Source organism: Lampris incognitus, chromosome 17 (genome assembly GCF_029633865.1).
Source record: "Lampris incognitus isolate fLamInc1 chromosome 17, fLamInc1.hap2, whole genome shotgun sequence".
In the NCBI taxonomy this organism is placed as follows: Eukaryota; Metazoa; Chordata; class Actinopteri; order Lampriformes; family Lampridae; genus Lampris; species Lampris incognitus.
The window spans coordinates 21,370,237-21,382,440 of NC_079227.1; the positions used below are offsets into that span (position 1 = coordinate 21,370,237).

Consider the following 12,204-nt stretch of genomic DNA (forward strand, 5'->3'; position numbering starts at 1 on the left):
TTCCACGTATATGCAAACCTACATGGCCAATAAACCTGATTGTGATCAGCAATGCAAAGATGAGATCCTGGGAGCAGTTGGACTTGATCGTGATAGCAATTACAGAGAAGAAGTGGCTCCTCGTGTATAGGTTGCCCAAGGATAAAGTTAATATTTTAAGCTTTAATTAAGAATTTCAAACCAGTTATTAGTCATGTAATGCATGTGATATTTTTTTCTCATTTTTCATCCCACGATTTGGCCAAAGGAAAATGAAGACATTTATTTGGTATTTCAGAAATACTAAGCCATTGAAAACTGACAACTAAAAGGAAAGGTGAGTATCAACTTCTTTTTTTTTCTCGTGTAGGCCTATTCATTTGAGAACAAGGGAGAACGATTGTGGGACCCCGGAATCTGAGGTTTTTGCACAAAAACCATGGCTATTTTTTTGTAAAGGAAAAGCATACAGTATTTACTGCTTAAGGTGAAGTTAATATGTTGTGCAGCAGTTTGTCATATTTAAGTTTCAATATAAAGTTGCACTAATTTTTATTTGCCTCATTGAAAAAGCCTTATGAATAGATTTTTTTCTCAAATTTGCTGATATGGAGCTCTGGCTCCGCCTGCTGGCATCTTTTTGAATGGTTAACGTTCAAAACAAGAAATGGCCATCCAGCAAATTACGCATGCGCCGTAGTAGGCGTTTTAAAATAAGTCTTGAGGAGGGAACATGAAGACACTTGCAGGTGAGCTTGAATAGCATCGACCGGACGACAGAAACGTATAACTACATATTCCTCGATACATCGTTGTCCCAATTCCTGTTGTTTTGACGCGATTTCCGTAACGACCTTGCGCTGAAATGCGTGTTTTGTCAGGAAGCTAGTTAGCATTAGCCTGCTAGCTAACTGTTATTATTGTTTTCATCATTTCGCGAGAACCAAAATGGAGGAGATGGCCGCTGCCAGTGTCCTACGCAGCCACTCCCGAACCCTTGTTTGAAAGCTCCGCTTCAGAAAAACCTACCCCGGTTGTGATATATGGACATTTTGCTCCAGCTCGCCTAGTTGGTTACGTAGATAATGTCTCTTGTGTTCTTTCTCTCCCGATGCTAAATTAGCTTAGCGTGCATTTCAAATCCAGCCAGCAAATTTTAGGAGAGGATGCCCGAGACTAATGTCAGTGTTAGTGATCTGTGCTTTTCCCTCTCCCCAAGTGTTTTGCAGTGACTGCACTTCGACTACTTTCCTTTTCGGTTCAGAATGAGAATATGCTTTCAACTCTATCTAATGTTAACAAGGCAAATGCATTTGTCCCCCCAGAATAAAAACTGATAACACGGGAAGCAGCTGTTGTTAAGTTACACCACCAAGACGTTGCAGAATGAAAAGTCGTCGTGTTCGCCATGACTTTGAGATCGACGCTATATCCTAATACGGGATTCAAGCTGAACGCTGACACGATCGACTTTGAGAAAACACATATCGGGGCGGCCACTGTCAGTCCTGTGAGCCTCAAGAGGGAGTCCCGGGACTTTGGTATAGATGGTCAAGACGTGCAGGGGGGCGAGATCCCCAGCAAATCAAAGGACTTAGATCAGAATTACACGACGAGCAAAGTTGCCCGCGGCGCCACGGTTGCAGAAGCAGTTCAAGGGGACAAAACTGTGGGGATATTGTCCCCTGTCAGACAAATGGGGGGTGAGGGAACCCCAGTGAAAGGTAAACCCCTCCCCATTGATAATATGGATAACCCTCAGATGGCTTTAAACAATAACCCCAAGGATGCGGGTGCTGATGAGAGCGCGAAAGGGGTCGGACCTGGAGTCCTTGGCACTGCATCCATTGAGCTCAACTCTGAGGGCAAGTGGAGGAACGTCAGGAAGACCCCTGCTAATCCCCACACTCAAGCCAACTGCCTCCGGCAGATTGTCCTCCTTCAATTGGACCTCATTGAGCAACAGCAGCAACAGCTGCAGACGAAGGACAAGGAGATAGATGAGCTGAAAGCAGACAAGGAGACGGTATGTTTAATCTTTTTTCTCCTTCAAAGTGATTATGAATAGATGTAATGGTAAGTAATGTGATGACTTTTTTTAACTTTAACTTTTAATGCAATTCATCACCTGTACTAATATGTAGTGTGTGTCAGTATTATTATTATTATTTTTTAATCCACTTATCAATTAAATTTCACTTAGTTGTTTACCCATAGTCCTCTTGGTTTGCAGCTGCTTGCGCGTATTGAGCGCATGGAGCGCCGCCTGCAGCTCACAAGGAAGGACCCACGGGACAAGCGCCTCTTCCAGCCCTTGGAGCCATGGACGCCTGATAAAGAGGACATGTGGGATCTGGAGGTAGCGGAGAGTCCACAGCCCAACCTACCCACGCCACTTCCCTTCAGTCGAGGCGGCAAAGGTCAAAAACGGTAAGCAAAAACAACAACAAAGCACTGGGCTGCCTTCACATGGTATTTGCGTGGGATCAAACCCATATTGTTACATCATTGCTCACAAGGAGAAATAAAAGTATCTTGTTATAGATTATTTAACATAACTGATATATGGTGTGTAAAGGTCTGTTTTTGTCTTTTACAAACATAAGAGGACATAGCAGTCAAGACATTATTCATAGACATGAAATATTACAAATCAATAGAAACCTGTCACTAAATGTTTTGCTATGCATCCATAGGAAAGCTTGTTTTGGGGACTCAAAGGTCCAGAAATCACGGGGCAAGAGCTCTAAGCTTAGTCCACAGAAGCTGGAGGTTCGACCTAGTTCACCATTTCAAAGGGAGCTTCGTAGTATGGAGACCCCAGAGAAAACAGGGCCTGGGAGGTTGGGGACAGAAAAGGACATTGTGCTTTCAATTAAAGAAGAGCCTGTGTTTATTACTGAAATGGAGGATCTTCCCTTCATGTCCACTACGGAGATGTATCTCTGTTGCTGGCATCAGCCTCCCCTGTCCCCTTTGCGTGAGACTTCCCCTAAAAAGGAGGAAGATGTGGCCAGTGAGTACATTCATACTTACCAGTTGTCTATTGTAAGTCTAATTTATCTCATTGGTGAGATATTGTAAAGAAAGCCTTCAAACTTTATTCATGAATAATGGCCTTTCTCACTTTCTTTGTCCACTTCTTCTTAGTTCCCTCTTGGAGGGAAAACTGTATAGAGCCCTTAAATGAAGAAGCATCCAGTAGCATTCCAGAGGTGAGAAATACCAATACACATGTTTAGATGGAGCATAATATTCCACTTGTAATTAGACAAACGTCCATATCTGATTCAAAGACACATCTGTTTAGATTAACTCCTTTTGAATGAAATTGCCTTCCATTTGAAAGAGATGGTTATAAACATTTTGATTGGCCTTAAGAAGGGGAGGGATATTAAGTGCAAAAATATAGTGAAATTCTGCTGACATACTATATTCATACAAAACCACAAATCAGATCATTGGCCAGTGTGTGTATAATTAATTTGGAATATTTATTTGCAAGGAATTTATCAGGAATGCTGAAATATTCTCCATGTTACCACACTTATTGGGTTATAATTTCACTTCCACTCATTGTACTTGTATTCCACAATAGGACATAAGTTTACTGCACTCCTGAATAACTTGTGATGATTTGTATCTTTCTATAAAGGCTCTGGATGATGGCGTGTATTTGAAGCGTCACTTAAAGCTAGAGCTGGATGAGAAGAGGAGGAAAAGGTGTGTGTCACTGAATATCACTTACCTCTTTTGAACCTTTGATAAGTATTTCCTGGTTCTGGAAGAATTTTGTACCGTACATTTGTGGAATTGGTAAGATAGAGTTCACCATAGACTTTATTGTGCACTTGTCTTTACATTTAAATGGTCCAAGTGATACTAATGATGAATGGTTCATAGTTTGTGCGTGTGTTTCTGTATATGATCAAATTATAAAAGTGCATTGAGAATACTTTTATTTAAAGTAGTCAGGTTAAGTATAACTCCCGTTTTACATACTCTGTAAGACCTGATCCAAAGTCCTAGAACAATGTAACTAAGCCTATAGTGAAATCTTTATGCTTCAAATTAAGCTCAGTCAAAACTCAGTTGACACCTCTCTGCTCTATTATGCAACTATGGTGCCTTGGGAACTATCTTGATTTCTGTTTTGCACTGTTCCATCCCCTTAATCTCACCTTTGACACCCTTCCCCTTTCTACTCTGGGTTTTCAGATGGGACATCCAGCGAATCCGAGAGCAGCGTATGTTCCAGCGTTTGCAACAGCGAATAAACAAGAAGAAGGTTGTACAGGAGGTGGAGCCCGAGCTTTCTTCCTTCTATCCTGATACTGAAGATGGTACATCTGCTCCCTTTAATATATCAGTAGCTTATTGAACTAGGGATGTTATTTAATGTCAGTAATAGGACATGTTTTTTCACAATTTTTCAAAAACTGAATTCCTTTTTGTTTACCACCAGTTGAATCGATAGTCATCACTCCCTTCCTGCCAGTGGTTGCGTTTGGCCGGCCGCTGCCAAAACTCACACAAAAGTAAGTTTCAGCTGCATTTGTGTTTGACAGTACATCTTCCCCTGGTTTGCAGTTATTGTGTTGTGTTGTGTTGTATTGTGTTATTAAGCATGCATAAAGACATTGTGTTGTCCCATCTTGATACATTTATATTCCACATACTTCGTGACATTCTAAAACTAATTTGAACATTAGAGATGAGTTGTTGGTGACCACTGTGTTGACTGTGTCACAGACCAGTTAGTTCAATGTCTCCATATTGTGACAACTGGCATATTTTGTTGACTGTTGCTGTAGTTGATAGCAAAGGTTTATTTTTGAAACCTTGAAAAAGAAAGTATCATGAGTATATTACAATAAATAAAAGACATGTATAAAATAGAACATGATGGCAGTAGGTAGAAAGTATTGGAATGATGAAAAGGCTAGTCTAAGGATCTGGCACTGTACCCTGGCTCATAGAGGTTTAAAAGGCTTGTGATGTACCTGCTGCACCTTTGAAATAATCGGTGAAATCTCAACAACAATCAGAAACATGCATAGTACTGTTGCAACAACATGGTACCAATAAGGTAAAACTAACCTCTCTCAAAATAGTCTAGTCAGTACAAAGGAAAAATAATTTTAAATTAAAAAAAGTACAGAAAGGTTGCGTACACTTTTTAAAAAAAAAGTATTATCTAAACAAAGTAAAATGTGTAAACTTGGTTTTCCTCCAGGAACTTTGAGTTGCCCTGGCTGGATGACAGAAGCCGCTGTCGCATTGAGGTGCCCAAGAAACATACACCTCACCGGACCTGTCGGAAGTGAAACACATGGTATTCACAAAGGGTGGGGGGGATGCCTCTGCATACTCAGATGTAAAGATGCTTCCTTATACTGTCTGAGGGGGAAAAGTCAAACTCTCAGTTTTGGGGTGTATTAACTGCTTTCTCTCACTATGTGGAAGAGTGAATGACTGTCTAGTCTCAAACTGTCAGTACAGAATGGCTGATCTCTAACCAAATGTCGGCGAGAGAGAGAGGGAGAGAGAGGGAGGTGTCTTGGGAGATAGCTGCACCATCAATTACCCTTATATTTTTGGCCCCAATTAATACCTCTAGAAAGGAGACTAAAGTGGTGTTGCCACAAGATTACAGTCCCATGGTTGTCAGCTTGTGAAGATTAGATATCTCCTAGTTGTTAGTTCTGAAATTTAAAGCTATATGCATGTCTTGTTACAGGGTTTAAATGCATTTTGTAGCAACTGTGCCATCCTATATTGATTTTATTACATGAGTGTGAGTAGTCTGTATCACTTTTTAATACACTTTTGTGTAGACAACGGACAGGATAAACTGGGGACTCTAATCTTGAGGATATTTATTGTTTTTATAAAAATAATATCTTGCCATTTTGATTGAAAATCAGCCTGATATGTACAGTACAAGCAATATTGCTGTCTTTGCTCTCAATAGATTTTGACCATCCTCATTCTCTCTGCTTATAGGAAATGTCTAAATTTGACTGTCGTGTTGTTTTTGTATTGACTATATTATTTGTTGCGCTTACACAACTTCAAACAAAAGGTTTCACCAAATGTGCACTACAATGGGGATGTCAAGTGTTGAGATCCAGACTCTGCACGACGTCATATCAAAAACTGCAGCGGAGCATTTGAAAGGCGAATAAATATGAGATACAAAGTAATTGGGTAAAAGATGTTTGGAATTGTTATGACTTGCTTCATTAGAACCAAGGCTGGAGCAATTTCTACGATACAAGGCAAGTGGTAAAATTGATGTAACCCTTTGTTCCCCGTTTGGTTTTAATTGGTTCTGTTTCTATGTGAGTTGCATGGGCTCTGTTGAGCTGTCAGACCTACCGCAACAAGATGGTAGCATGGCATACATCTTGTTGGAGCATTATTTCTCTTATTTCTAATTTGAATTTAGAGAAGATGAATATCTGTGAAGAAGTTTTGAAAGCATGACTTTTGGCCACTGTTCAATGAGCACTGCCATGTTCAACCTGAACAGCCTTATAAGGTGATCTAAAGATTAAAAAAAAAAAGTGTTTTTTTCCGTTTCCAATTTTTATATTATGCTTAATGCAGTAAACATTAGGCTACTTATGTGTGTGCACTGATCTGTAAGGATGCCGATATCCAGCACACGAGGGAACCTGTTATGACCAGAAATCTTCACAGCAGTTTCCACCAGTATGCTCTTAAACAAGCTGCCAGTTATTGTTTTCTCTCTGAATTATTGTTACAATGTACAATCGTACAGTTTCCTTTCCTTTCTGTTGAAGTTTTGCTCAACTGTTTTTGCTTAACTTTTTACATAAGATGCCAAGGCTGTTTGCCTCTTCAACTCATCCGACAAGCATTATGAGTCGGCTGATTTTGGAAATATAAAACCGGTCTCCTGTACATAGCTTTCAGAAACAAATGTTGTACATAAAGAAGACATGGTTGTTATTTTTTTATTATTTAATGTTCAAGTGTTGAGTACATTCAATATTCTATAATTATGATTGTATGTTGACAAAATTGACAGTTTTGAAAGTTGATTTTTTGGAATAAAATAATTAACATGTCTATAAAATGTGGATTTGGTTGTCGTACATTTTGGTTTGTTGAGCTAACTAGGTTTGATGATAGAAGTGAAGATCTTTGTCAATGATATGAACATGTACAGCGTTATAAATTATTGCTCATGGTAAATGGAAATAGAATATTTTGTCAAAAACTAGATGAATATGTCCACCTATTCGTTGTATATTGTGAGAATAAGCTGACCATTTTATTCACTCCACTTTATTAACTTAGTTGTGACTTAAAGTTTTAGGTCAAAAATCCGGAGAGGTCTAAGTTATTATGTAAAGTTACTATTAATGCAATTAGACAATCACAGTCTAATCTGAAAAAAAGTTTATTGAATAAACAAAATCGAAATAAGACAGTTTCTGAAATATAAACACCACCCTTCATCACCCTTAACAAGAGTCCTTTTGATTTCAAAAATGCCACTGACAAAGGGCGATGACATCAGGCATCATGCGGTGAGTGCCCCTGCTTTGCACATTTGCCACCTGTGAAAAAACCAATTTAGGGAATAGCTCTAGCTTTTATTATACGGTAATATTTTCTAAAATCACCTCTTTTTTTCTACGTAAGAAAAACCCATGGATGTTCAAATTATGTATACTTTTTGAGTGGACATCCTCACCAACAGAAAAATGTCCTGTTTTTCTATCATATGTTGCTGTCTGAAAAGTGCAAATTGTTCAAAGTAAACCAAAAGCAAGCAAAACATACCAAATGGGGCTTACCAAGACTAAACCCTCATGTAAGGTGTTTTTTTGTCTTTCCTCCTGATGACACATGCCCAGGTCATTAAAACTAGCTGGATGTACAAAATGTGCTGATATTCGTAAATGTGAAACATATAAAAATGTTCATTTATACAACCTTAACTTTCATCCAACCTTTGGATTCATTGAATGTTTTATTATTAGTGTAAGTTTAAATAGTGAAAATCACATGCTATGGAGTTAGTACTTACATGTAATTATATGCTTGTCCTTTGGATAAAATGTTTCACTTGGGAGTGTCTTAAATAAGACAAAGATTTGCTTGCCCTATGCATGACAATAAATCTTTTAGGTGTGCTGATAAAACACATACTGCACACATAAAACATAAATACCTCAAAAGAGAAAGAAAGCCATATACTGTTATAACATAGACCATTGACCAGAACCAACGACATTGCCCCACCAATCCCTTCCAAAGAAATCTAAAAACAGACATCTCAGTACATTTGTAATTATATTAACACTCCAGCCAAAGTGTGCTTGTCTGCCATTCACTTCATTTTCAATCCCTCCTGAGATTATTCAGGCGCTCTTCCAAATCAGCATCTGCGTCTGCCAGGGCGGTTTGGGGTTCAGCCTTCTTTCCACCTGCCACTGACAAGCTTCCTCCAGTGGATGGCAGATCTAAATGTGCAAAGACAGATATTCAGTGCCATGTTCACACAAAACACCTTAGTATAAGTAAAGCATCGGATAAAATAAAAGTAAAATGGACTTAAAGTGTTCATAATGGCTCAAAACTATTTGTAAAAAAAATTGCAGATTTTTCTTACTTGACAGTTCATCAGACAGATTGAGACCCAGCTCATCCAGCACTTGGGACACAATGGCATCACTGGTCATGAAGAGAGGATAGGGATGATAAAATATAAAAAAAACCAAACAAGCTTTACACAAACCGGAGATAACTTTTTTGTATTTTTTTTGGCCATTTACCTCTCCTCTTCATCATCCTCGTCGCCCATAGCATCATCGATTGCATCACTCATCATCTCCTCCTTCATGTCCATGATTTCACTCTGTCTTTCAAACTCCATCATGATTTTCTGTATTTGAGGCATTTTCAGCTGCAGAAAAAGAAAAAAAAAGTCGCAAATGCCTGCCTACTTGGGCGATTCAATTACCGGCAATAACAATAAAATCAGTATTATTCTTTAAAAGTTTACCCTATGATTTTATTTCAATTCAGAATTTGCTTCTTATAACAGTCATATACAGTTAAATAGAGCTATACTGATAATGACAACAAGTGCTAACCTGTCTGTTCATGGTGGCCATGGCTTTGGTGACGCCTTTCATTGCCTGTGCCATGCTGTTGTTGGACTTAAGCGTCTGAATCTTTAGACTGACAGCCTGGATATTTGCTCTCATCATAATGAATTTCTTGACATAGCGCCTTGTGCGAACTAAATCCTTGGCCATGATCTTGACAGCATCCTGTAATAGTTAAATTATAAAACCGTGAAACAGCCCATTGATTAAAATCATACTGTTTACAAACTTGTTTTCTTCCGCCCTTCTCACCATTTGTCCCTGTTTGGCCATTTTCTTTATGTCAGCAATGATTTTCTTCTCCTGCTGCTCCAGCCTTTGTCGCTCTCTGTCCAGATCTCTCATGGCTCGATTGAGTGCCCTTTGATTCTGTCTCAGCATCTCCTCTGGGGTTTTCCTCTTCCCAAACAGGAACTCCATCTCCAAAAGCAAACGCCAACAGCAGATCGTCAAATAAGGTCAAACAACAGGTGCCATTTAAATTATGACACCTCTGCACTGTGCTTCACATTCCAACGTCACAAGACCGACACAAAACGGACAGTAATATAGCTGAGTTCTGAGTTGTGAAATTAGGCAGCCTTTTCCATTTGAACTTCTCTGCCTTATAGAAACCTGATCAGAGTGATGATAATATTCGTTGAAATGTAGACTCCCGCGCTCCCGAACGAAACAAGTATCCGTTTTTATGACTCGGTGCTTTTAGATAAGCAATTTAAACCTCACCCCTCAGCAGTACATTGCAGACACTGACAAAAGTATGCCGTTTGCTATGCGATATGTCTGTTAGCTGTCTAACTAGAAGCCAATTCTAAGTGCTGGGTGTCGAACCACGTTGGGCGGTGTCTCGATCTAGTTAGTTGCATTTCATCGCGTTTATTTTCTCCTAAATATCTCGGGGACATCTTTAGCATTACTTGGCACAGCTAGCAGCTAGCTAGCCCGTCACTTAATAAGAGCTGCCAAAAAAATCCTAGCGTTCCTTGTTTTAGTCTCACCTTGTACGGAGCTTGGTGTACGACGACGGTTACTAAGCGAACAAGTGTAAATGTTTTGTTTCGACCGTCCCTCCTGACTTTGACTCGACAATTCTAAAACGATTATTTGTTTTCGTTCACTCTTCCGCAATAGACGGGCTTCACTTCCGGGAAGTGACGTTATCTGCGTCATATGAAATAGACGTCAATGCACATGGTTGACCGCTTCTCTTTGTCGGTACCGCACTAGTGGCACCCTTTTGAGTGGCATTCGGTGTTGTTGACGGGACAAAGAAGTTACCGAGATATGGAAGTTGGTTCAGCCTGTAAAATATACTGCGTGATCCCTGCAGACTGCAATACTGGTAATCCATGAATATATAGCGTGCCGCTGCAATGGAAATGAATTGGTTTCTTTAGGACTGTCAAATGAATCTCACTTTATTCTCTGAATAGTTATTTTCTGTAATGGGGATGTGGAATATTGCTTATCACCAAAGACTGCTGATTTTTTCCTCTAGAAGATTTTTCAAGGCTGTGTCAAACAGAGAAGTAGTATGTTCTAAAGCGGCATCGTATCACAGCACTAATAGTCTGCTGTGGCCAAAGGACACTGACAACAAACCTGTGGTGAGGAGACGGCGCAGCCCCCTAAGTAAACCTGGTCTTGAACACAGACCTGCTATATTTGATGAACAGATGGACCATGGATTGTCTGGTAGTTCTAGGGATTACCCCAAGACCCCAGCTCTGAGTAAAAACTGGCAGAAGGAGATCCCTGTGCTGAAGGAGCAGAGGTCCCAAGGAGAGCGCAGAATGTCATCTGAGCTAAGGAAACTCAGTCTCGAGGACCGCTCTGCAGAGTGGCAGAGGCCAAGAGGAGAAAGAATAACTAAGGACTCTAAAGAACAAAACTATGAGATTGTCTTTGGTGTCACTCCCTGTCTCTTTGCACTTTCCCAGAGGAGGCGGAAGGTGCATAAATTGTTGGTGAAGGAGGGTGAGGCCTTACAGAGGAAACCTGTACTAAAGGTTTGTGAGGAGGCTCACAAGCGGGGAGTGCGGATCCACCAAGTCAGTAAGAAGAATTTGGACAGAATGTGTTTTGGGCGTGTACATCAAGGAGTGTGTCTGCAAGCCACACCTCTGAGTTATGTCACAGAGGAGAGAGCTTCCACACTGCCTAAGAAAACAAGTACACCCCCCCTCTGGCTTGTGCTGGATGGAATTCAAGACCCAATGAATCTTGGTGCCATTCTGCGCTCTGCTTATTTCCTCGGTGTTGACAGAGTGGCCAGTAGTCTTCGCAATAGTTGTCCTTTGACCCCAGTAGTTAGCAAAGCCAGCTGTGGTATCATGGAAATTTTTGAAGTTTATGGCTATGAAAGCCTTGACGATATGATAAAGTTTAAGGTTGCGCAGGGCTGGCAGGCTGTTGGCACAGTAGGAACTGGAGAAGAGCCTCCAGTGCCTGTTACACAGTGTTTTGATTTTCAGATGACCAAACCTACGCTGTTATTGATGGGAGGTGAGGGTGAGGGCTTATCCCGAGAGTTGCTCTCTCAGTGTCAAGCTCTCCTTACTATCCCAGCTCACAGAGCTCTACTTCCGGGCATAGATTCTCTCAATGTCTCTGTAGCTACAGGCATTCTACTGCACTCTCTGCTGTCATCCAGGAGAACTGGCCAATGATAAACAATGAGCTATTTTCTGTACAGCTATACTGAAAAGGCTTTAATTAAACTTCCAGGACTACATACTACTGTTGTGTGATATGTTTGTCAAAATCTGCACTCAGTGTCTTTTAGTCTCACAGCTATAATGAGCCCATCAACATGTACAGATGTATTTGGGGTTGATTACTTGGGGCACATTTGACAGCGGATGGGGAAGGGGACCTGTCTGTATCTGATGTACTGAATCATTGAGATGTTATTGTAATTGCATAATAGCCTTAAATGTAATCAAAGAAAGTTGAATCGGTTCATCTGGATACAACGTATCCAGAAGAACCGATTCAGCTTTCTTGGATTTTCTTGCCTGCATTGTTGAGCATGCGTAAAGACAAGCCTTAAATGTACGTTTTTATTTATTTGAAA

At 40.2% G+C, this 12,204-nt stretch overlaps 3 protein-coding genes across 3 annotated transcripts; 2 read left to right on the plus strand and 1 right to left on the minus strand.

Moving 5' to 3' along the window:
* The first annotated feature begins 693 nt into the window (after positions 1 to 693).
* msl1b (MSL complex subunit 1b) lies at positions 694 to 7,268 on the plus strand. The gene is made up of 9 exons (XM_056296666.1): positions 694 to 728; positions 1,305 to 2,005; positions 2,213 to 2,409; positions 2,676 to 2,995; positions 3,130 to 3,194; positions 3,635 to 3,702; positions 4,198 to 4,322; positions 4,445 to 4,517; positions 5,216 to 7,268. Exons 2-9 carry the CDS (start codon positions 1,388 to 1,390, stop codon positions 5,304 to 5,306), a joined length of 1,557 nt encoding a protein of 518 aa, XP_056152641.1. The 5' UTR covers positions 694 to 728; positions 1,305 to 1,387; the 3' UTR covers positions 5,307 to 7,268.
* A 127-nt stretch (positions 7,269 to 7,395) lies between these two features.
* On the minus strand, positions 7,396 to 10,269 carry chmp2a (charged multivesicular body protein 2A). Its single transcript, XM_056296668.1, has 6 exons — positions 10,127 to 10,269; positions 9,381 to 9,548; positions 9,114 to 9,293; positions 8,793 to 8,923; positions 8,630 to 8,691; positions 7,396 to 8,480 (listed from the first exon to the last, which is right to left on the minus strand). The coding sequence occupies exons 2-6, from the start codon at positions 9,546 to 9,548 to the stop codon at positions 8,359 to 8,361; spliced, it is 663 nt and encodes a 220-aa protein (XP_056152643.1). The 5' UTR covers positions 10,127 to 10,269; the 3' UTR covers positions 7,396 to 8,358.
* Positions 10,270 to 10,508: 239 nt separating this feature from the next.
* On the plus strand, positions 10,509 to 11,850 carry mrm1 (mitochondrial rRNA methyltransferase 1 homolog (S. cerevisiae)). The gene has a single exon (XM_056297689.1). The coding sequence runs from the start codon at positions 10,574 to 10,576 to the stop codon at positions 11,795 to 11,797; it is 1,224 nt and encodes a 407-aa protein (XP_056153664.1). The 5' UTR covers positions 10,509 to 10,573; the 3' UTR covers positions 11,798 to 11,850.
* Positions 11,851 to 12,204: the final 354 nt, after the last annotated feature.

Bases quoted from the DNA above. Each gene is read 5' to 3' on its own strand.
- msl1b (XM_056296666.1), top strand. From the start codon at position 1,388: ATGACTTTGAGATCGACGCTATATCCTAATACGGGATTCAAGCTGAAC. The intron at 3,195-3,634 runs GTGAGAAATACC...CTTTCTATAAAG, and splicing joins CATCCAGTAGCATTCCAGAG to GCTCTGGATGATGGCGTGTA. The intron at 4,323-4,444 runs GTACATCTGCTC...GTTTACCACCAG, and splicing joins CTATCCTGATACTGAAGATG to TTGAATCGATAGTCATCACT.
- chmp2a (XM_056296668.1), bottom strand. From the start codon at position 9,548: ATGGAGTTCCTGTTTGGGAAGAGGAAAACCCCAGAGGAGATGCTGAGA. The intron at 8,924-9,113 runs GTTAGCACTTGT...CTTTTTCTGCAG, and splicing joins TGGCCACCATGAACAGACAG to CTGAAAATGCCTCAAATACA. The intron at 8,692-8,792 runs GTAAATGGCCAA...CTTCATGACCAG, and splicing joins GAGGATGATGAAGAGGAGAG to TGATGCCATTGTGTCCCAAG.
- mrm1 (XM_056297689.1), top strand. From the start codon at position 10,574: ATGGGGATGTGGAATATTGCTTATCACCAAAGACTGCTGATTTTTTCC.